General features: G+C 39.3%; 2 protein-coding genes across 2 annotated transcripts in view; one reads left to right on the top strand and one right to left on the bottom strand.

Annotated features, from left to right (window-relative positions):
- LOC120534614 (zinc finger protein 271-like) overlaps positions 1-24,787 on the top strand; it is a 69,116-nt gene that overhangs the window by 25,119 nt on the left and 19,210 nt on the right. The gene's annotated exons all lie outside the window — the stretch shown is intronic.
- Positions 6,323-23,346, bottom strand: LOC120534394 (zinc finger protein 184-like). The gene is made up of 3 exons (XM_039761945.1): positions 23,174-23,346; positions 21,048-21,514; positions 6,323-9,823 (listed from the first exon to the last, which is right to left on the bottom strand). Exons 1-3 carry the CDS (start codon positions 23,176-23,178, stop codon positions 8,949-8,951), a joined length of 1,347 nt encoding a protein of 448 aa, XP_039617879.1. The 5' UTR covers positions 23,179-23,346; the 3' UTR covers positions 6,323-8,948.

The following is a 24,787-nucleotide window of genomic DNA, read 5'->3' on the forward strand; positions in this document are numbered from 1 at the left end:
AATCACGCCAAAACCGAATGTAATCAAATGACCATTCAGCGTCCAAGGGGCATTGCGGTTAACAATGTGTTCCCCCCGGCGCTAAAGATGCTGATAAGGCAAGGGATCCGCTGTCTCATTGAAGAGGTGGAAGCCTGGCGATGTAAATGACCATTTCATTCTCTTCATCGTTGACTAGTTGCTGGAGAGGGAAGGGAAGCAAAAAGAGGACTTTCAACTGCAACAGTAACATCTTTAGAACACATTCAAGAACAAATTGCTATGTTTCAGCCAGAATTGGAAGTAGGACACCTCTTACCTCAGCTGTCGATGCCCCTTTGTCCCACCACTTGCCGCTGATTGGTCACTTGATTTCATTCACGTGTGGCAGGCCGCTAAACAAAATGCAATACGTTTGCTTTTCCTGCCGTTCCAACGTGCCATCAATGGACATGAAATTAAAATGCAATAAATACGGTTTTTTCTTGCATTTTAAAGTGATGTGTGCTGTATTAAACCAATCAATCATTTGGTTGATATGTTTTAGTTATGATAAAAAAAAAAAATCTTGTCAAAATTAAAGGCACCACGTGCATATGCATTGCATAGCAATTAACATGTTGGATTATATTAAGTTCGGCATGAATAGTTGTCCATAAACTTTGGGTATTTGAACCAAATTTGAAATTCTTCTCTCGAACTTTGTTATATGAATTTAGGGTTGGGGTGGGGAATTGCATGGGGTTTAAGTGTGCATATTGTTTTGTTAATCACGAAGGATTTGAATATTTTCTTGAATGTTTATATTTATTATTCATCAATTGCAGTTTTGCTATTACGTTTGATTCACGTATATTTTTTCACTCCTTTGTGAACCTAAATCTGGTCAGATTGTTGTTCTTGTTTATTTATTTAAATTCTCTCAAGCAAAGCAAAGAACTTGCAATATTGATTTGTCTCCTAATGGGAGTGGGGTAGTCGTTACATAACTGTTTTGGATGTGGGATTTACAAACTGATAATTACGTACAATAGCAGTTGACTGCTTAACTAAGAACATATGTTTTCAACAAGACCAGGGGCCTCATGTATAACGCCGTGCGTAGAACTCGCACTATAACATGGCGTAAGCACAAAAGCCGAAATGTGCTTACGCACAGAAAAATCCAGATGCAGGAATCTGTGCGTACTCCAACTTCCACGTTCTTTCGTTACAAAAATCCCAAACAGCGTGAAAACTAACGCTCGTGCACGCGCATTTTGTAACGCCCTAAATCCTCCCAGAATTACGCCTCTTTGAATATGCAAATCAATATAAATCGCCCTTAAGCGCAGCCTTCTGTGAAAAGACAATGGGAAAAGCACGGGGAAAATATGAGAATTTCAGCGAATACCAAGTGGAGGCAAAGGAAAAAGCATACTATTTGTTCAAATAAACCGTGGTATAATCAACAAAAGGAAGTTGATCGAGTGACATAGCGTGTTGGAGAAACTTGAAAGCTCACATCCACAAAATCGCACAGTGCGGAAATAAAAAAGAAGTCACATATCAAAGTCGCAATGAAAAGGCGAGTTGTAGCCCACTGTCTGAGTGTCATATGAAAGCTTATTAGGGTACAGAGAAAAAAGGCACACGGTGGGGAAAAAGCACGAAATGTCAACTTCAATCTCGACATTTCCACTTTAATCACGTAGTTTATTTTGTCATTTAGTAGAACATTATAAACTTCATCTTAAAATCGTTTAATTAACCAGTTTCTCAAAATTACATCGTAATTAAAGTAGCACGTTAAATGCTTTGTTTTGTATTTGATCTTCTACTCGTATGTGATCTATGTGTGTGAATCACTACTTGCTTCTTAAACTGGCTCTCTTCCTCCAACTGGTCCATTACATTAGTGATATTACAGCTCTCTGAATAACTAAAATACTGAGATGTATACGTGATGTCATTTTCATGATGATAGGAGCTAAAGCACGTTATTAAACATGTGTTTCATGAGCCTCGTGCTCATGACAAGCATTTATCTTTTGTCGAAATTTGTCGCTGCGTTTTTAGCTGTGTTGTTATTTTCTCTTTCTGTTTTATATTCAATATATATTGGCGTGGCCGCCCCAAGAGTCCTTGCTTTTCTTTCCCCAAGTAACCGATCGCCATACAATCAGCTCTGTAATAGACGTTAAGCCATCTGTAAGCTTAGCGCCGATTCTTCAAAACGTTTAAAGAACATTGAAATATCTTCGTAGTACATGTTTAATTATTCTATCCTTCACGACACTCCCAGTGAAGAATATAGATTATTTAAATGAAGTTAAAGTTTTATGTGTATAATTTAACAAACATATTTTGCTGCATTTCACCTTAAAAATGATATCGTCATCATATGTAAATACGCGCTTTATAAAGTGGCCCAGGTTGTGAGATATTATAACTGTAGTGCAAGTTTACAGTGTGGTGATTGTACTTATAAGTACAAACAGTTCTACAAGGAGCAATTGATTGGTGCATTTAAAGTTCTTGGGATTAAACTGTTTCTGAACCGCGAGGTCCGTACAGGAAAGGCTTTAAAACATTTTGCAGTGGCTGAGACAGCGTGTGCTTAATGCTGTATACCGATAATTCTCTTTCCGATCAGCTGCTGCTGTGATTCACACTCAGATACAGTGATATAAATACTCCGAGTCGTGCAGTAGAGTAATATGGAAAAAGATGATCCGCTGTGGCAACTCCTAACGGGAGGAGCTGAAAGAAGAAGAAGGTGCAGTTAGAGTAACAACGCTAAAGCAGTTATGGTATTTGGAATACTATGGCTGTTCCCTGGACCATTATATTGTTACGAGTTAATTACAATCAGATGCATTACACTAATAAACAATATGCGGTTAGTTTCTGTGTATTTATAAAGCCGCGTCATGAAAATAATGAGTAATCACACAGGAACAGTAGCACTGCTTTGACGCTGGGTGCCGCCAGTTTACAAAACCGAGCGGAGAACTTGCGTACGACAAGACATGAGGTACCGTGGAAAAGTGCGTGGCTTTACGCCAAGTGTAGGTTTTATACATCGCGATTTGAACGTGGAAAAGTTCTTACGCAACATTTCTGTGCGTACGCACCATTTATACATGAGGCCCCAGAATTGCAAATCCTGTCGTTTTGTTAAGTGACCTCACGTTAGGTGTGTCAGGATATTAGCAAGGAGTGTTAATAATGTCATAGTCACAGAATGTAATTCAGTTATTTATTTTCCGTTGAAGTCACAAAGTTGTTACTTGTTTTGTGGGGTACGACGTTTACTTATGTGAAAGTGAATGTACTTGGTGACGGTGTGGAGTCAGACTTAGGGACTCTGGTAATGCAGCACAGTAAATAACTTTTGATTAAAGAACTAAAAGTTTTATTTTTCTCCACGTTAGTAATATTGGGTTCATCGCTAGACTTCGGACCTATTTTTATTTAAAGTATGTGGCTGGAACGTAACTTGTTGCCATGCAACATATTTGCAGTTGTTGTTGATCCTCTAAGCAAGGACTCTAATTTGGAGACGAGAACTTCTATCTCGCGTTTTTGGATGAGTCACATGGCTGCTTAATCGGCCAATGAAGGTCTGCAGCATCGTGAACGCAAATGTATTAGGGTGATTAGCGTGTTCCATGTATGGTTGTTTCCGGGTGTTACTGGGTGGAGTTTGAGGCGCTTTAACAAATGCACATTTACAAGAAGACTGTGATTTATAAATGGCAAATTTGGAAATGTGCGTAAGCCATTATAAAAAAAAAATCTTGGGAGAGAAAGACTAGGGAGACGAGACGCGATCTTCACGTGAAGATCACAGAAGACACTTAAAAGAGACAAAAGAAATTGGCCGCGGAGCATCTTGTGGGGACCTTAAACATGAGACTTTGTGGCAAGAGATTGACCCAGGACCCTCTTGCGGAGATGTAAAACATGAGATTCTTGCAAGACACACCTACTTACAACCAATATCAAATAAGATAATGGACAGAAAAACACTCAGTCTTGTAAAGGCTTTGAGCACACACAGATCCAGGGCTCTCAGCGTATATAAAGGATATAAGGACAATACGTTATAAATGAAACATAGACGATCAAGCAAAGAAGAAAAGTGACTCAAAAGCGTTGGAGAGAATGAAAATCAAAATAGAAAAAGAATAATCTAGGTGCAAATTCAGAAAATAAGGAAAGTAATAATCAGCCTGGAATATTTGGAATTTAAAAAAATAAAAGCACCTCCTCTTTGCTCGATCAGCTGCTGCTGCTACAGTGCCTCGTGATCTGCATCTAGCATGGCACTTTGAACATTTAAAAGCCTGTACAGCAGCTGTCCTACTCTTTGTCTTTTATTTCCGACCCCGGGTGTGGTTAAATCGATTGGCACAAAGTCTTGTTTCGTGACATGTTTTAGTTTATAATTTAAAAACGGAATAAGAATCTGAAAATCTAACAACATCACATTGAAGTTCGATACATTCTGAAAAGAATGATACCAAACATATATATGTAGAGCCAGATTTAAAGTGTGCCAAAAAACATGACATAATAATGTTACAGTTGCACTTTTAGGCTAAGGATTTTAGATATTATGATGAAAGTATTAATTGACTGAATGAATTAATTTTTGTGCACCCCACGATTTTATTTAGTCACATACAACCACAAAAATTGTGGTTAAAGAATTTTTTTTTTCTTTTTAGTGCTTTTATAACTAAAGTAAATAAATTGTTTTACTTAAAAAAAAAAACATATATTTTATTTTTTACTTTTTGAATATTTTGCAAATTTTTTTTTTAATCATTTTTAATGAACGGAAAGCTTTTTTAAAAGTATTACATAATATGTATTCTTTGCAAAATTATTTGAATACTAAAAAAATGTACATTTTGGTCTCTATTTTTCTGTTCAGACTCTTATGGGATTAGAGCTCGGTCGCTATGAAAAAAAAAAATATCGACGACAGAATAGCAAGTTTACAACAATAAATCCTCACCGTGATCATCAAGGCTACTGCTTTGCAAGAGTAAACAAGTAAAGGCGGCACGCGTATTTACCAACTCCACTCACTGGAAGGGGCAAGTAGGGGCAAACTGACGCGTCTCTCACTTGTATGCTCCTGCATCGCACTATACTCTCTCTCCGTCCTTGTTGTATGTGCATTAATTGGAATTGCATAATTATTTACAGTGAAATTTGTTACATAATTGCATTAAGGTTTTGACAGATTACTGTATTGTCATCGATACTGAACACATATGCAAAATCTAAAGAAATTTGCTTCGCCAAAAGTGGGTTTAAAATCAGTTTTGACCCAGACAAACAAACAGACCGAGGAGTCAAGTTAAACAAAATCGTTTAATAAAAAAAAAAAAAAAAGATGGCTTTGAAACAGCAGCAATCATACATCTCAATAAATCTTAAATTTACAATTTATTTTATTTATACGAGTGTTCATTAAACCTTTTGTTTTAGAACGTGTTTTTATCGTACATGAACGGAATTCTATGCGTGTCTGTTTTTATGCATTTGTTATGAACAGGGCAGCCAATCTCATGTACTGCAACTCATTTTTTACCTGCCATCTTACTACGTCTCTGCCTCCTTCATTTCCATATTATGTCCCTTAGTCTCCACCTCTTTATTTCCCAGGTGTTCTCTGATTCCCCAGTCTCATTCACTGCTGTTGTAACTCCCATGCAAATTTTGCTATCTCATAAGATGCTGATAACACTGGAAGCCTGAAAGACCTTAATAATGGAGGCAGATTCTTCTCATGCTGGTTAACCTTATAGATAGACATATCCATAAAATCTTTGTCACTGTCTATTTTCAGATTCCTGAAAATAGTTAATTTCCAAGAACGCAATTTAAATCATTTTGCAGCCAATCTGTGATTCCAAAGCTGTCAGATGTTACACGGGTCATTACTTGGATGACAGCCTGAGGAAAGGGTGACTCTAAGCTGCTCCTATATAAGCAGGTGTGTGTGACAGTGCCACCCCATCCAGCGTTGGGTAATGCCTTGTGCCAGCTGCTGCCATAATAAGAATCAGAAGTCAGTCATTATCCAACCCGCTATATCCTAAAACAGGGTCACGGGGTCTGCTGGAGCTAATCCCAGCCAGCACAGGGCGCAAGGCAGGAACAAATCCCGGGCAGGGCACCAGCCCACCACAGGGCACACACACACACACCAAGCACACACACTAGGGACAATTTAGGACCACCAATGCACCCAACCTGCATGTCTTTGGACTGTGGGAGGAAACCCATGCAGACACGGGGAGAATATGCAAAGTCCACGCAGGGGGGACCTGGGAAGCAAACCCAGGTCTCCTTACTGCAAGGCAGCAGTGCTTACCACTGCGCCACCGTGCCGCCCAAGAATCAGAAGTGCCACTCCAAAGTGAATTAAGCTGGTGACGTGATGTCTAGGATTATTACAAACTTGACATGACACTACAGATGGTACGGCTTAACTCAGTGGCTGCAAGTTTCCATTACATTCAAATTCACTTGTAAACAATTACTGCAGCTAACAGAACAGCCTTCTTAGGCTTGAATTTTCATTGACTTGTTTTTGAAGAATCAGAATCCTTCATCGTTTCTTTTTTTCCTTACCTAGCAGCTAAACAATATTGAGATGAAAAGCGAGCAACAGGTAACGCAGGGGTCTCAGATTGAGGCCTCCAATTTAGTGCCAAGCCATTTCTGATAATGAAGACCATTATTTAATTTCCTTGGCTTGTTAGTGTTCTCATTGTGTGTCAAAACTGTCACTTTTCTTTTCTTCTCTGCGAGCACCATAAACATGGTTTTGGTACAGAACAGACCGATATGTCTCACATTTTTTCTTTTCGAATATTTTATTGAAACACATACTGTATGACAGATACAGTGCATGGGGCAAACAGGATCAAGTGATCTGGTCATCTTTTGACTCAACTTTGCACCATTTGGCAGCTGGAAATAATAAGGAGCTTTGAAGTCCCTGAACACAAACATAAATTCAATTAGCTGTGTGCTGAGTGAGTAAACTGAACAATGATGGCTTTGTATGTGGGATCCCACAGCCAAGACTGGAACTACTGGCTTCTAGAATTACGCATGACAGTAAATTTGACAGCTCGTGAAGTTACAAGGGAGTCTCCTGCTGTTACGGTCAATCCTATCTATGACTCCAAAAACATCAAGTGTTACAAAGGCAGGTCCAGAAAAGGGAGTCTGTGCAAGTCAGACGAGCTGGGTATTATAATAAATGCTGGCAAATATTTAAATATAGAGAAGGGGATCTGGTTACGATCACACCCTCTTTCCTAGGTTATAAAGAGAGCTGCTGCTAAAACTGTACCAAAACAGTTTGGATCAACAACTGTAAAAATGCATTTAGGGACATTCAATAATTGTGTTAAGCGCAGAGCAGGAACAGAATCTAAAATGGATACAGTTAAGGTGGCCACCTTGAAAGTTTGGAAACAAGGATGGGCTGGAGATTCTTTAACAGTGCCATTTCCAGAAATGGGGTGCAACTGTACATTCAATCTCTTAATTAACGCCATTTAATGCCAGTGCCTTTTCTTATAAGATAAGAAGAGGGGTGTCCTTATGAGACTGGGGAACTTAACAGAGTTGGCCAAACACCACAGGCGACAAAGAGACCCAGGGCGTCTTTAGAAATGAATGGTGGAATACACTCAAGCAGGGGTGGGCAGCATTGGTCTTGGAGGGTCGCAGGTTTTTTTGTTCCAACCCAGTTTCTTAATTAGTCGCCAAGTCATTTGTTGATGATGATGAAGAACTTATTGCTCCAGTTTTTCTGCATCATTTTAGTGGTTTCGCTTGTTAGGGTTCCTCACCCTTAATTATTTCTTTCAGTCTTAACTTGCTGCATTCATGGCTCTTTATTACCAATAGGATGCAAATGACAAAAGAGCCAGCAGTTCTCCCTCAAAGTTTGTTTCCATTTACAGCTGTAAGGGCACATCATGCACAATTTAAGAAAATGTGATGGACTGAAGAAATCCCTCCTTCGTTTTAGGCTTCAAAGCATTTGGATAATACCTTTGGGAAGGGAAAAATCTATGATATAAGAACCTGACATTGCAAAGTTAAAAACACTAACAAGCCATAAAATTAAATAAGGTTTGAGACTGGCAAGGATCGATTTCTAATTAAGCAACTGGGTTGGAATGAAAACCTGCAGCCACTGCAGTCCTCTGGGACTGACGTTGCCCACCCCTGGACTAGAGTTTCAGTATTTTTTTCTTTTTAATGGTTACACTTTTGTGCCAGTCAAGCAGTCTGATCCAAGGCCTCATCTAAAGCGTTTATGACTTTTGGAACGGTCATTGAATCTGGCCATCTTGAAGAAGGGAAGACTTGTCTCTGAAGCACTTCAGTTCAAAGGTTTCACGCCAAGTTTGCTTGAAGACAATGTGGAGTAAGACTGGATGTATTCATTTACAAGAAAGTGGTTTTGCCTCTAGCCCAAAGAAGAAACACCAATATTAATCTAATCAAGTGCTTGTATGCTGCCTTCAACAATCTGACATGGACACCTGCTGCTTAAGGGTATATTCTGTAACTTGTCTTTTCACCGAGGTAGTTTTTCTTTAAACTCACTAATTTCACTGACCTGCACTGCTGGTATTTCCCCCTTTTGTTCTGTGGTTCTATTACATTTCTTACTACTTCTTCGTGTACAGAATGACTTCCTGTTTGTTTTCTGGTTGCATACACAAAATGATCATCTCTTTTTATTTGAGGTTTCTTTCTCCTACACATATTTGCCTAGCTCTGAAAAATGAGATAATTGTTTGCCACAGCTGTTACACCTCTATGGTTTTGGTCGGGTTTCAGTGTCTTCGTAATTATTTTTTGTGTGTACAGTGCACACAGGGGAGTGTGCCTCACTCAGTGTATTTTGTTACTGAACTCCTAATGTTTTCAGTCTCTTAATTTGCTGTCATAGCTTCAGCATGGATTTTTGTGTGTTTCTGAAGACTGTCATTGCCAGAGAATTGTTTTCCACATTCAGAACAGGCAAACGGCTTCTCCCCAGTGTGAATCATTGTGTGCTTCTTAAGATTGCCAATTTGTGAAAACCTTCTGCCACATTCATAACAACAATAAGGCTTCTCCCCAGTGTGAATTCTTACGTGGTTGTTGAGACTGCTGACAAACGAGAATCTTTTGTCACACTGAGAACAGCAATGGGGCTTTTCACCACTATGAATTCTTGAGTGTCTCTTTAGGTTGATCATTTGTGAGAAATGTTTGCCACACTCGGGACAGCGGTGTGGTTTCTCTCCAGTGTGAATCCTCATGTGAATTTGAAGTTCGCGAATGCTGAAGAATCGTTTGCCACACTCGGAACAGCTATAGGGTATTTCTCCCGTGTGAATTCTTGTGTGCCTCTGAAGATAACTTTTTTGGGAAAATTGTTTGCCACATTCAGAACAGCAATGAGGTTTCTTTCCTATGTGAATTAGTTTGTGATTACGGAGACTTCTTGGGTTGGAGAACTCTTTGTTACACTCAGAACAGCCATAAGGATTCAGTCTCATGTGGCTCTGCTGATTATCTTTACAATTCAATTTACTGTCCATGCTTTTGCCAGATGCTTGGTAGATATGCAAAGCAACTTGATTTTGCACCTGTGGGGTGGTGTTGAAGGCATTGCTCTTGACTAAATCCACAACGTGCACAGAAATATAGTTAAAAGGGGCTGGTATCACACTCTCCGAATCAAATGTCAGTTTCTTCATATTTTCATCATGTTTCTGTGGAGCCGTCTGAGACAATGAAGAAATGGCACTGCCTTGTAAATCTAGAGAACGAAAAAGACACATTTTATTAAAACAAATTACATATCTTGCAAACGAATCCCTTTCACTATAAGAATGGCTATTCCTGTTTACCTACACTACCAGTAAAAAGTTTTAGAACATCTCAGTTTGTCTTCAAAATTAATCAGGTGAAATGCAATGAATGACCTAAAATGGTGAAAAGGTAAGCAGTAAAATGGCAGAGGTTTAAATCTAAAGTTTAGGTTAGCAAAAACTGAACAAAAAAATAAAGAAGGAAATTTGAGAATATTATAAACGGGCCTTCTTCAGGGAATAACTAATAGGTTACAACCTACAGATGTTCTGCAGCAATTCAAGTAAATTAAGACTTGTAAGTTGAAGCAAACAATTTGCACAGGTGTCCCAACTTCTGTTGATTACTTAGAACCCCTCTGTCAGCCTTAAAGCAGAGTTGAAGCAGATTGTGTTACTACACCCTCTGAAGTGCTACTTGGACAATATTCCAGTGACATTGACAAGAAAATGACAGTTAACAAATGAAATGAGACAGAACATTATTACCCTTAGAAGTGTAGGCCTTTCATTGAAATTGCAAAAAAAAAAAAAATCAAACGGTCATACAGTGATGTCCTACACAACCCAAAGGCAAATGGAAATTGGAGGAAACTCTAATATTAAGAAATTTGGCAGACCCAAAGTCATAACTCAATCAGATGACAAGTTTCTGAGGGTCACCAGCTTGGTGATTGGCGCCTCACAGCACAATAGCTTTAAGCACAGCCTAACAGTGCAGTTTCAGAAAAGCAAATCTCAGTTTGTACTGTGAAGAGGAGACTCTGTGCTGCAGGTCTGACAAAGAAAGCCATTCCTTAAAGGACAAAACAGGGCCTTGAAGTACCGGCTGTGGACTACTGCAGACTGGACAAAGTGTCCTCTTCACAGTCGAAAAACAGAGACTTGCCTTTTTAGACCTGCACTGTTAGGCTGTGCTTGAAGATGTTGTACTGCTACGTGCCTGTCACACCAGCTGGTGGCCCACAGAAACTGGTCATCTGATGGGGTTGGGACTAAGTTTCTGATAAACTAAAACTGCAGTCTTGCATATTTTTCTCGGTTATGGTTTTTATTTCACTATTCTAAAATGGAAATATCGCACCATAATGGACTGTTATATTTTATAGAGCTTGCCTTAGTATGACCCAATGATCTGCCTCATATATATAGCGAGTGATTTGGTTAATTTGTCTGAGACTAACACTAAAAGTGTTACATTCTTCAGTGACTGAAGATAAAGACATGAAATCAAAGTTAGCCCCATTTCCAACACAGTCACTCTTTAGTTTTAAATGTTTTTGGCTTTACAAACCTAACAAATGACACAAACGTAGCATTTGCTGACTCAACCCCATTGCCCAAACCAAACCTCAGGGTGGGCATATGCACTGCTGTGGGTCAGCACTTGTCAATATGAATTCTTAATACAAAATTGATTACATTTGAAGGGAAACTTCCAAATGGATTGTGACTGGCTTAACTGAGATAGTTAGCATTCACGGCAGCTTGTCAATAAGGACGCTTAAGAGTATAATTCACTCTGAGAATTTAAGAACAGTTCAATCCATAGGACTTCACAATCCTAATCTTCTGTAGTTAAACAGGAGACTACAGAATCTCTTATACATGTGTAGGGTCTATAATAAAAGACTACTAAAAATGATCAATAATACTCAAATAATCTAAATATGTCATGAAGTGAGGTCCATTTCACATACCGATTATACAGTGAGGTCAAGCTCAGGATGCGGGTGGGTGGTAGCGTGGTGGTATGGCTGTAGGGTGCTGATGAAGTGATTGGCAGTTCATGCATTCACATGCAGACATACACAGTCTGGCCGACTGCCTCATTAGCACTCCAGGGCACATAATTGCACCGACAGAATATATGGGAAGATGGAGGGCCAACTTGGTGTGTCTCAAACCAAAGCAGGCGGGTGAAATGAGAATCAGGTGATGGCGACCACAACTTTCAGGTTCGCGGCCAGCAGGGAAGACCTGCTTGGGTAAGCTGGAGAGATGGAGGGAGAGAAAGCCACAATGGATTTGTTTAGGAGCACAATCTCAAGTCTTGGACTGTTTGGCTTTGCGATTTAAAATTATTTACTGTTCATTATGTACCTCCACAAGAGTACTGATTTTAACTGGATTATTTACCAGCTTTACATATTACATCAGCAATGCACTTTATTATGTGGATGTAATAAACTTTGCACTTTGGCTATTTAAACCTGGTTGTTGCCTCGCACTCACTACTGGGCCCATCTAGGTCGCAAACTACTAGGGGGTCCTGTGCCCCAGACATTGACCCCTGAGAAAATATACAAGTCAATCAGTAGCAAAACTTGAATTGGTCACCAAATACCACCACATCTACAAAACTGCACCAAGTCACAAGCAGTCTACGAAATCAGATGGCCTATGAGTAGTTCAGGACCGACCGTGACTGAGGCTGTATAACTGAGGGAAATGTACTAAAAAGGTAGATGTTTTTATTCCGCAAAATGTTTTTTTTTTTTTTTAAACTCTCAGTTTATGGTGCAAACATATACAAGAAAATAAAAGCATATGATCCACTAAACAACATTAAAATAAATGAAGTTCAGATCCTCTTGTGGGAAATGGGGGCGGGGGGTATGAACACACTAAAAGAAGTGAAGCTGGAGTAAGAAAGACAAAACACAGGCTCTTACCCTGATATTTGTTCGGTCAGCTTCAGTCCAGTAAAAGGGTATTAGTAACATTAAGAGAAAACGACTACAACTGCACTCTGTGCTACCCCAAGCCCTAAATGCAACTCCTCAAAAAAAACAAAAACTCTTTGGTTCCCACTGGAGCTTCAAGCTGCTTCCTAACCCTATTCAAATGCTCAGCCACCAGCCCCCTCCACGGCTGGTGTACACCGCACACACGAGTGATGGATATGTCGTTCGCAAATGAGCCGGTTCTAAGAGCCGATTCTTTTTAGCAAACGAGAAGAGCCGAATCTTCAGCCGCTCCTACTCAGCTCTGCTGAGAATCCATGCAGGCAGGGATGGGGATTTTAATTTGATGGCTACACCAATGCGGCCAATCGCAGACAGACTACGATGGTACCATTATGTGGAAAAAAAGAAGGGGGAAGACAATCCAAAGACAGCGGGAGTAGTGGTACAGGCCAGATACACAGAGCAACAGGGAGACGGGATTTAAATGCAAGCGCGTCGGGGAAAAGTGAAGAAATTAGAGAAAACCGAAAAGAGCAGCAGCATCTGGCTACATTTCAATGATATTAGTGACTGCAAAGCTCAGTGCAGAATCTGTAAAATGAAAATATCCGTCAGAGCAGGGTCAACAGCAAACCTGCATAGACATCTAAGAACCGCCCACCCGTCCCTGCAGCTGGAGGAAAGCTTGCCCTCTCTCCTCCAGCTGCCACCCACTGACCCTGGAAAAATGTCCTGTTTTGAGCCAAGTACTTCTGCTGCAGCATCCAGTGTCTTGCCGAAAACTGAAGTTATATCACAGCCTTCTGCAACTCCAACCAAAATAAGCACATTTATTCCAAAACAAAGTTCCCCAGCCAAACAGATAATTGTTGATGAGGAGCTGCCTGAGGCATCTGATATTTCTGAGTGCCACCATGCCTTAAAGACTTTTATCTAAAGTGTCAATGTTAAGACGTTAGCCTTTATTTATTGGATTTGTCTGCGGTGGATCTGTGTTCAGTTGTTCATTTAAAGGTTTGATGAAAATGTTAAACAACAGTAACTGTGTATTTTTTTAAACAGAAAAAATGCATAAAACTAAGGCATTTATGAAAACACTGAATAAAATATTGCTTACCAACACACACACCGTTCATATTTGCTAAATTAGGCTAAAATAGAAGGCTCCCAGTAATATTAAATGAAGAGCCATTTGGGAGCCGTAAGAGCTCTAAGGGAGCCCAGTCAAAAGAACAGAGTCTTTGAAAAGTGCCGGACCTCCCATCACTAGCACACACCGACTTTGTCTCACAAGTCCTCACAACTGTTCAAACCTCCCCCTCTTGTGGCCACAACTGTACTGTACTTATAAAAGACCAAGTCTCGATTCCCCCGTACAGCACGCTTACACATAGGGAGATACCATTACGATCCTGCAGGAGGAAATGACGCACAACAAACAAAACCCAAAACACCCACAAACAAAATAAACATATTTTATATAACTACCATACCGAAATACAATTCTACCAAACCTCAAGGTTACCAAAAAGATGCAGTGTACCTTCACATCTAAATAAAATGGGCTCCCCAGTGGCTGTCTTTCTGGTCTCTGGACATCCGCGCCTGCGTTCAGCCCCAGCGCCAATTTTAAAATACCGGCTGGTAAATATAGAATACTTCACTCGAGGCACACGGCTGTAACGAATGGTGGAGCATCCGAAAAATACCACAACAACCTGCACGTAAGTCCAAAGCTTCTTAAATATATTTTTTTTCTCGCTGTAAACCCGCTGACAGTTATTTAGTGCTGCTCGCATTAAGGCTTACTGAGTACTACTCTCTGTCATTTTACATTGTGATGCCTTGTCGCGGAGGCCTAACACATCAATCATCATCAAATAGAAACATATCTCAAACACTACATTCTCTTAACTCAGTGAAAGGCAACCTTTTTCGAGTTGCGGCGCACTAAGTCCAAAAATTTTCTTTCGCGCAGCACCTGAGGGACTGCCCATAAATAAATTCGTGACGACAAAATCTACGGACAATCGCCAATAAAAAAGTTAATTTTACAAGTTTGAAAGACATTTTATTAATAGAGGAATCAAAGGATAAATGTTAATTTTAATTAATGTGAACGTTGAGATTGTTTTTCAGCACATATGAGATTGATGCGGCGATCAATTTTTGAAAGACAGACGCGCATTTCCTTGTCGATCATTTGAAGTCTCTCGCGTTTCTTAGACTTCATTTCCGTAAGTGTTCCGTTATCTGTTTTTCCAACATAAAATATATTTTTTAAACATTATCTTTTTAATCAACCAAAAGTTCAAAAACACTAGCAATTTTAAATATTTTACAAAAGTTTTCGCGGCGCCCCGGTCTTAACTGAACTTACCTTATGAATTAGTAAAGTCAAAGATGTCAGGAATGTGTTAACATTACCTCTGTTTTTCTTGTTTGACTTTGGTGGATATCCCGCTCAAAAAAACTAAAGTAACCTTAAGCTTAAATAATTCAAATAACAAATTAAAACATATAAAAGGAACTTGAATTTCTTTATTGATACACAGTGATCACAAAAAACAACATTGCAATTTTAATATTCTTTACAAGCAAACTATTATGCTAAGCAAATGAGTCATGAAGACAATTTTCTTCTTCTCTACTGCACCTACAATTCCTTGCACCGCGGCAGGCAACCTCCTACATTATCCGGCGTGACTCTTCCTTTCAGACAAAATAATTAAACAGCAGCAATGCTGACAACTTAATCAGTTAAGCACTGGACCGAAGAGCTGGTGCATAACAAGAACTTAGTTTCTCTCTGGGCAGACCACCTACACTAACGAACATCAACAGAATAGACCCTCTGCTCAGAAGCCACACTGGAGCTAATGGGAGAACAGCCCAAAAATTCAACCACGCAATGCTTAAAACACCACAGCAGATCATGTAGTATAATAAAAAAATATAATTATCAAATATTATATGAATTTAATGCTATACACTGCAATATTCACATGCTTAACACCATGATTTAGCATCACTAGGGCAAACATATACAGTAGGTACAGTACAAGCAATACAAACACCATGACTGGTGCAGGATGCACACACAAACACACAACAAAGCAGAGAGAACACACCTGGCACTTGTGAGTTTTCCTGACTCTGCTTGGCACCCCCTTTGTGGCTAATACTGGCACAACTCCTGTTCCTACCACTTGTTAGCTGCATTCTGTCACCATCGATGTGCGGATCTTCTACTATATCAACAGATTGGGAAGCAAAGTTTCTTTCCAATCTTGACTTAATAAAAGTCGCAGGACCTTCTAGCATCTATACTATAACTTTTGAAAAATGGTGTTCTTTGCTGTGTAGTTATCAGTGATCTCCACTAATGACTTTGCACATACTCCTATTTAACTTAATGCAGAGTTTGATAAATAGAACTTGTACATACATACATAAAAAATTATAAATACAGAAGACTATTCCTTCTCATAAACAAATCACTAAAGGACGAGACTAGAAGTTCGAAATGGCAAGCACATCCCCCTGAAGCCCATACACAATAAGTCTGTCCTGACTACCTTTGAGCAATGAAGCAAGCTATATAGCAATCTTACATGTTCTATTATTTGATTTGCCTCATGCATCTAATATGAATATGCCCAATATGGAAGTTTGGAAATGATAACTAAATACATTTTTTTGTAGAATTAACTTTTGGACTAGCCACATGGTTTGAAGCTTGCCTCAATCTTTTAATTAGAAAATGGAGGACAACTATAACCCAGTAAAGCACGGGTGTTGAACTCCGGTCCTGGGGGGCCGTAGTGGCTGCAGGTTTTCATTCTAACCATATTCTTCATTAGTAACGTTTCTGCTGCTAATTAACTTATTTTGCCTTAGTTAAAAATTAACTTGACACAGGACCCTTAGTTGTAGCAGCCAAACAATAATGACACACAAAACAAGCCGCCACATGACCAGCTCATCTGTGCCCACCACATAATATCTGAAAATAAAGAAGGGCGAAGGTCTCACTAAGGTTGATCTGTCAGGTCACCAAAACATTTTGTTGGTGTCCTTAGAAAAAACAGAAAATCAACAGTTTTGGAAATGTCTGCCGTGTCAGAACGAGAGCAGCAACAAGCCATGGAATTAAATAACAGGTTTGATTAACAGCAAGAACTGGCTTCTCATTAACAGAGTGGTTGGAGTTTGAAAACCCAGTTTAACTGGTCGTCCGTTGGCTTGTTTCACGTTTCATTTCTATTTGGCTGCCATTTTAATGAAGAAAAGAATCAATTCAGAGGGCTGAATCCTTAAAAGCTAGGCTAGTAAAATGAAGGGAAAAAAAAGTTAATTAGCAGTGAAAACTGGTCACTAATTAGGAAAAGGGTCAGAATGAAAACCTGCAGCCACTGCGGCCTTCCAGGCCCGGAGTTCGACACCCCTGCTGTAAAGCAGATACAGTGGATGAATGTGGATTTAATGTTATTTCTAACTCCACCAGTCAAATGTATGACTCTACAAGTTAAAATAAAGTTGTTCTTCTAGATACCCGATTTTTGGTTTCAGTAATGTGAGGTAACTTAAAATGAGAAAGATATTCTCTAAATAACAGATTTAATTAGATGATAAATATAACTATACTATTGAATTATGAAACATAGTTACAAGTCTGACATTATTTTTGGTTAAGCTGCAGGGTATCCAGCGAAGTCCGTGGCCTCACTTCATTTCATGCATTAGGTTTATTTCAGCTGGTTTCAGTTCCACCAAAGAGTATTAATGTCAGTCACACTTGGCAATTTAGGCAGCTAAACAACAAGACCATTTCTTTTAACTTATACACTTGATTATTTTTATACACAGAATGTTGCTCAAAGTGCTTTGCAAAATGGCAAATAAATAGACACAAGAAAAGAAAAACAAATTCAAATTAGATAAGAATAATGTATAAGTAACAGAAAAAAAATCTATCAATATGGACTTTAATACACTACAGGTAGACTGGTAGAATCCTTATATATGTCACCCTTTGGACTCCTGTACACCAGGCTAAAGATTAAGTTTAGCAGGGTGCTGTGAACTGGGAGTTCATGAAATTCACAATCAGTAAGAAATAAAACCTCGGAGAAAGGTCCAGGTTTTTTTTGTTTGCTTATCTAATGTTGCTACATTTGTAGTTAAATTACCATTTAAATTAATCTTATAATGTTCGTCACAAAATGGTAAAAACCCAAAAGCTTTACTAATCACGTCATTCGTCTCCACTGGTCTTTTTTGGCAGCAACAATCAAACGAAATATATATATAATAATAAAAATAGGTTGTAAAGGGGTGTTCCATTGAGGTAAAAATCACTAATTATAAAAAAAAAAAAAGTATAAACTCTAAATTAGTAAATCAAAAATACTAAGTAGCACAGAGATGTTCATGGTAATATAATGTGCAAGATCATTTATGATCAACTGTAGCGTGCTCCTGTCCTCCAAAACCTTACTGATGTGGGAGTTCATGTACAACACAGAGCTTTTAAAAGAGCAGCGCAAATAATGATTATAAAGAAAGGCCATTGTCATCTTAACATATGCTATGATAATAATTGTATGCATATTGCATAATAATAAAGAGTTTCATATAATAAATAGGTTAAAATACACATATAACCACTTTTTTTCTTTCTAGAATTGTCTTTATTGATCTCTTTTCAGTAGTGAGATAAAAAGACAAAATGTTTTGTAATCGAGGACTGTGGTGTTATGGGTCCACAGCTCGTTTAGTAAAGGCCGTTTATTTTTAAATAAATAATCACTGCTCTTGTGGCAGTTTAGTGAGGGTTCATGGTGGCCGTAGCGAGCTGCAGGGCGATCTGCGGCGTGGGCGTTTCTCACCGAGTGCACAGGTGAGGGACTGCCCACATCCGTGATTGTTCCCGTGGCTAATATGCTTCAGCTGCTATGGTCCCTCGCTGCTTAAAAAGAAGCGCGAGTTGGTTGGCGTAAAAAAAGAAAAAGAGAAAGAAGAAAAGGAAAGAGAGGACGGAGGTTACATGGGAGCGAGAGAGGAAGCAGGTCGGTGCAAGAGAGAGAGACACGCGGTGCGTGTGTGTGGAGAGCGAGCGAACGAGCGCTCGTGGGCAGCTGCGAGGGTCTGGGTGTTAGGCCTACACACTGGAGTTAGAATTGGAAGTTGCTCCCGCTGAGCGAGCAAGTAGCGGAGTGACCATGGAAAGGCAGGAAAGGCAGCGGAAGTCGGGAGGGCTTGGTCGGGGAATATCTAGCGTGAGCGTCCTGGTCGTTGGATTAAACCAAGTCTCGGGACTGGGATGAGTGCCAGACCGAAGCCAGGGATCGGGAGGTCTCCGGTCTCGTGGGTGAGTGTTGGAAAAAGGGCAGCTGCAGAGAGCGTCTTGCCTGCTGCAAAGCCCAACTGGGAGAAGCAGGTGAGACGCTAACGTAGAAGAGCACTGGGCTTGTTGATTTTTAAAGATTGCTTCCTGTGGAACATTTTAACCTCGATTTTAAAAGGATTGTTTTCTATTGGTTTTAACCTCCACGTTTTTATGGATTATTTATTGAACTTTATGAAAGCACTGCACTTTATTTTGAACACCTGTTTTGTTTGGATTTCATTTTAATAAAAGCACTATGCATTTTTTTTTAACCATCCCCTTGCTCAAATTTTGTCTCACTGTTTAGCTCACTCGGTGACATTATAGACGGTGTGTAGGGTTCAAGGGCTTCCAATTATCAGATGGGAGCGTGGAGCCAGAACCCACATCATCACAAGGACCTGCCAGTAAAATAGAAACACTCATCACAAAAACCGGCAAGTATGGTCTGGTACTCTTACTGATGATTTGTATGCATGTCTGTGGTTACATTCAATACATAAAACATCTGCTTGCTTTCAGCAAATCTACAGGATTATCCGTGGTGGGCCCATTCCTTGATAACCTGATGGGATGAGAAAGCTTGTTGTACTTTGGGGTTTCACACCACCAATACAAAAAACCACCGTTAAAGACACCACCGACCCCTTGCACAATCCAACTTTATAAGCAAATAGCCACGGTACTGGTCGAAGACAGGTAATAGAATAAAAAAAATATATATATTTGCTATATCTTGTTGTATGTGTACCTTCAGTGCCATTCCTGTGTATTCAAGCGGGTGTGAACATCTCCTCACTAGCCTCTCAAACGCATTCCTGCAAAGGCTGCTTCTCAGACTCTCATTACTTTCAAAGCGATGCTGTCAGCGAGCGTTTTACACTTATTATTAACGTCTCTTCGCCGGTGTTTTCTCTCTCACAAGCGTTCCTGCAAAGTCTTTCATTATTTTCGAGGTGCCTTTTTCACATCTCGTCTGGTTTTAAACTTGCCATCTCTCTCAGTGCGCATTTCCACTTTCAGTCGTGTCACAGCCAAACTGCCCAATCACATCAAAGCCAAACTGACCCATCAGTTTGCACAGAGAAACTAGATACACTGACCAGAGAGTTTTATTAAACAGACAGATTTAAACCACACATTTCCAAGTCAGAACACGGCAGCAGATGTCTGACTACTGAGTAAACATTCAGTGTGGGCAATGCAGAGAATTTTGAGAAGGTATTGGCGTGTCGGGAGGTTTGCAGAGGACTATTTGTCCTAAAGTTTTTATTTTGTTGTTACCAATTAACTAAAACTATTTACAATGTTTTATCAATGATACTAGTTAATATTCTTTTCCTCTAACTAAATGTCAACAGTGCAGAAACTGCACCAACGTTAGAATGTTTATGTTCTCTTGTTTTACCACAATTAAATAAAACTCATAAGTCATCCCATAATACACTGTGACTCCTATCAGCTCCAAACTTGAAGTCACAGGAACTCAATGTGCACATATTACACTCTCCTCTGTGCTTTCTAAACTACGATAGACGTTCTCAATGGTGGGTTGTCAAGTCTGTTTAAATATCACCACGAGCACACGTATAATCATGGATTGCCTAAACCTGTCTTGAGTTAATGAGAAACACTTTCTGGTCATAGAACTGACTGGGCCTCATTTGTAAAATGATCATTCAAGTGGGACTTACCTCAGCTAAGTCTCGTTTTTTTTAAACGTGTGCCTTGTGGAATGGTCCCTGCTTTGGTGTTGTTTTGTTTTCATCTCCCCACTCTGTATATGCACCAGAATGCAACCCACAAAAATAAATGAGCCAATATTCCATTGCATATCACTCAGTTGACTCTCTGGGTGTTCGCTTTAGGTTACAGGTTTGCATTTAGATGAATTGAAGGAACTGAATGCTGTTGGGATAAGTAATTGGTCCATTAAAAAGTTTATGTTAGCAAATTAATCACTTAAAATGTTTCTTCACTCCCAGTACCAAAGTAAAATATCAAGAGAGATCCATTTAGGTGAATCAAATCAGCCCAGAGGCTTCCACTTAACATATGTATTTATATAAATATAAATACTTTAGTACCAACCTTTTCCACAATGATTTGAACATGATGCATTCTCGCTTAAATCAGACTCTGAAGACTCAGACTTCACATACATAGAATGAGACTGTAGGGAGCAGGGTCTATTTGTGGTGGAAGCTATTGCAGATACCTGCATATCAGGACACAACTCTGGCTCTAACTTAATGTCCTCTTCTTTGATCCTGTCTAGGACTACATATTTCTGCATGGCAGTGCTGTCAGGCATTTGCTCAGAGTCTTCTTTAAAGTTGACAAATTCCCATTCAAAGTCCTCTTCCTTAATGTCTAGGTTTCTTTTCTCCATGGTATTCACAGAATGAAGGTCAGCTTTTATTGTGGTATTTTCCCCTTCTTTTGCTACCCCCTCTTCATATTTATGTTCTTTCTCTAGAAGTACATGGGCAGCCTGATACATCTCCTTCATTTCATACTTCACTACATTAAAAGAAGTGTCATCTTCTTCTTTTACTCTGTAGGAAGAATAGGGTAGAAAGTATTAATGACAGCATTAGGCAAAAATGAACACCCTGGAGTTTCATCTGTTGCTCACTCCTCTGTTAAGAAAGGTGAAGGGTGTAATGGTTTAAGGAAATCATGTTACAGCATGAATCAGCAATTAAACAAACTGAATTCAGTGACTAGGCATGGAAAAACCTTAGGTGGACTTAACAAACTCAGAGAAATAAACCTCTTTAGTCTCAAACAGAAGAGACTGTATGGGGTCCAAATGCAGGTCTTCAGAATCCTCAAAGACATTGATAAAATAGATACTGCAGAATTCCTTAAAAGTAACGATGAGGACACTTGAGGACATCAGTGGAAATTACAGGGAAGTGCATTTAAAACTGAAGCCAGTGCGCGTCTCTTTATGCAAGGAGTTGTTGGTCTCTGGTACAAACTACCGAGACGTGTAGTTATAGTAGAAACTTTGACAACCTTTAAGAAGAATCTGGAGGAGATATTGGGACAGCTTAAGTATTAGCTAAACAAACAAGCTTGATGGCCCGAATGGTCTCCTCTCATTTGTCAAATGTATGTTCTAGGTGCAGGGCTGTTGAGGACTTTTTGTTCCCTAAAAGACATACACTATCAGGCCCTATCCCTTTTCTCCAAGTGCACTGAGAGCTACAAACATTTTTTTTTAGCTTGCTTATGGCAGGAAAGGATGTTGCTTTGGGGTACAGCCCTATTAACAAGTGGATGTACCATCAATTGTCATCAGAGATATGGTGCTGTTATACGGTATTTCTCTCTTCTTGATTGTCTCTATTATGGCAAATTTCTCACACTGAAATATTTTGGGTGAAGAACTCCAAACAAATATATATACACATAAATACTGCTTATATATAATGCAAAGCTGACTGGCCGATTAATTCACTCACCTACCAACAAAAACCGTCCTACGTTGCCTCTACTTAATCCAGACCAGGCTCGTATACCTGCAGCCATCATATGCTGCAAAGGGGACACAACCCTCATCAAGCACACTTTCGCCAGTTTTCACAACCTGCATGCCTTTAGACTGTAGGAGGAAATCCGAGCACCCGGAGAGACCTCACGCAGAAACGTGGAGAAAATGCAAACTCTTTACTTCGAGGAAGCAGCCCTAGCACTGCGCCACCCTGCATAAACACATTAGAAATCTGACAGAAGACTGCGCACTCCACAGCGGCGGTTCAAACAGAGTAGACGTGAAACTTGTGAGCTGCTCGGTTGATATCATTAGCGCCTCTGACAACAGTGAACACGGCTGCTTTTACTTTTGTTCTCGGACAGGCCAACATTAAAAAGGTGACATCGGTAGTACTTAGGGTTGCCACCCGTCCTTTAAAATACGGAATCGTCCCGTATTTGAGAATGAAATTGCGCTTGGCCCCCAAGGGATGTAGCCCCCGCTGCAGTATGCGTCCCTTATTTTTTTGTATTAAAAGTGGTAACCCTAGTAGTACTTGAAAAAGAATCTCAGCTACATAATTAAATAGTTCGAAGATTACTTCATGGACATCAACCACAGAAAAAGAATTGGCAGCGGGGAGCACTTTTCGGGAGATTACGAATCACATGCGGGAGTCAGGAAGGACACGTGGATTTTCAGGACACGATTCTAAAATTGTTTGAATACATACCTCATTTTTATTGAAGATTTTGGTTTTTAAACCACAACCTACGCCGCCTCAGACAAGCAAATCAATCTATCAGCCAAACAACATGCGTTCCTTGAGCCAAGTACTGTAGTACAGTGTATCGCGTCACACGAAGTAAGGCTTTCAATCCGCTTCCGTCGCTCTTGATGACGTCACCGACGTACAGCCAGAATTCGATACATCACATTATGAATGTATAGAGCTACGAACACGACGTGGGTACATACATACATACATAAATAAATAAATAAATAAATAAATAGTGATAAGTTTTACTTTATTTTTTGTTGATGCGACCGCCTGCGCTCTGCAAATCCCTGCTGCGCTTTTATATTGTATACGGGCAAGCTAATGGAAACAGACATTTGTAGGTGGGGGTGAGTTATAATAGAATTGTAGCCATTCTTAATATACGGGGCAGCACTGTGAGCACCCGGCAGCTACAATTACTAATGGACTACCATATGCTGGGGGAGTATTTTGGATTAGGGGTGAGTTCCCCAAAACATTATTCCTCATCGATCTTCTTAACCATTAAAAGAGAGTAATCAAAGTGATGTTACGGTAATCCTTGTGCCGCGTGGCTTTTGACAATTCTTTAGTCCTTATGTTAAGGGACGACAGGAAAAGATTCCATATGAGCCAGTGTTGAATTACGTTTCTCACAGGTCAGTTGACAGTTCTTTTTTTTGCATTTGCCACATTTTTTTATCCAACAACAAGCGCTGCAGGGCTATGCAGAAGGTAGGCGCACGCGTTAACTGAGATGTGGGAACGTTTTAATTAAACATGCGCACGGATTACATTCATCGAGTTGAAGAATACCACTTCAAAATCATACATACATTTTATCCAACTAATCAATTAATTCATACCTATATTATTAATATATCATGAAAGTGCAATTTCTGTACAAAAGGTGAATAACCTTTCTCTCATGTTACGCCTTTCTTTATTTCTGCACATATATTTTGGATATAATGGTATTTAAAATATTCTGGAATGGTATTTGTATTACTTAGTAGACAAACTCCCCCACTCTGTTTTCAATGTAGTTTTATTTTTCTGTTTATAATCTGAAGATAAACTGATGGAACAATTGTAAACGTACTTTCCTTATATACTTTGTAAATATCACAGGAGTCTAAATTTCAGAAAGTTAGACCTTATTGCATTTTTCTGTATAGCCATTAAAATGTTAGAAATAGCATTAAGAAAAACAAATAAAAACAAAGGCAATAAAAATTAGGAAGATTCTCAGTTCTTTTCTCAGCAGTTTGTAATGTTAGTCTCTGAATCCATCTTTTATTTAATGGTTTAGCTGTTATGACACTTGTATGTAAATTATTCTTTATTTTTTATTGTTTATTTACTATGTTAATTGATAATTGTATTAATGTTGTTTAATAATGATACAATAAAAAGGTATGACATAAAACCTTGAAGGCTCCCTCATAGATAGATAATTTGGGACAATAAAGATATCAAACAGCAAGCTAACTTTATATTGGTTAAAGGCTTATAGGGTTCTTATTGTGTCTTATCTGCTTGTGCTGCATAGCATGCAACACATCATCACCCCCTGGTGCCATGATT

Source organism: Polypterus senegalus, chromosome 8 (assembly GCF_016835505.1).
Source record: "Polypterus senegalus isolate Bchr_013 chromosome 8, ASM1683550v1, whole genome shotgun sequence".
Classification (NCBI taxonomy): Eukaryota; Metazoa; Chordata; class Cladistia; order Polypteriformes; family Polypteridae; genus Polypterus; species Polypterus senegalus.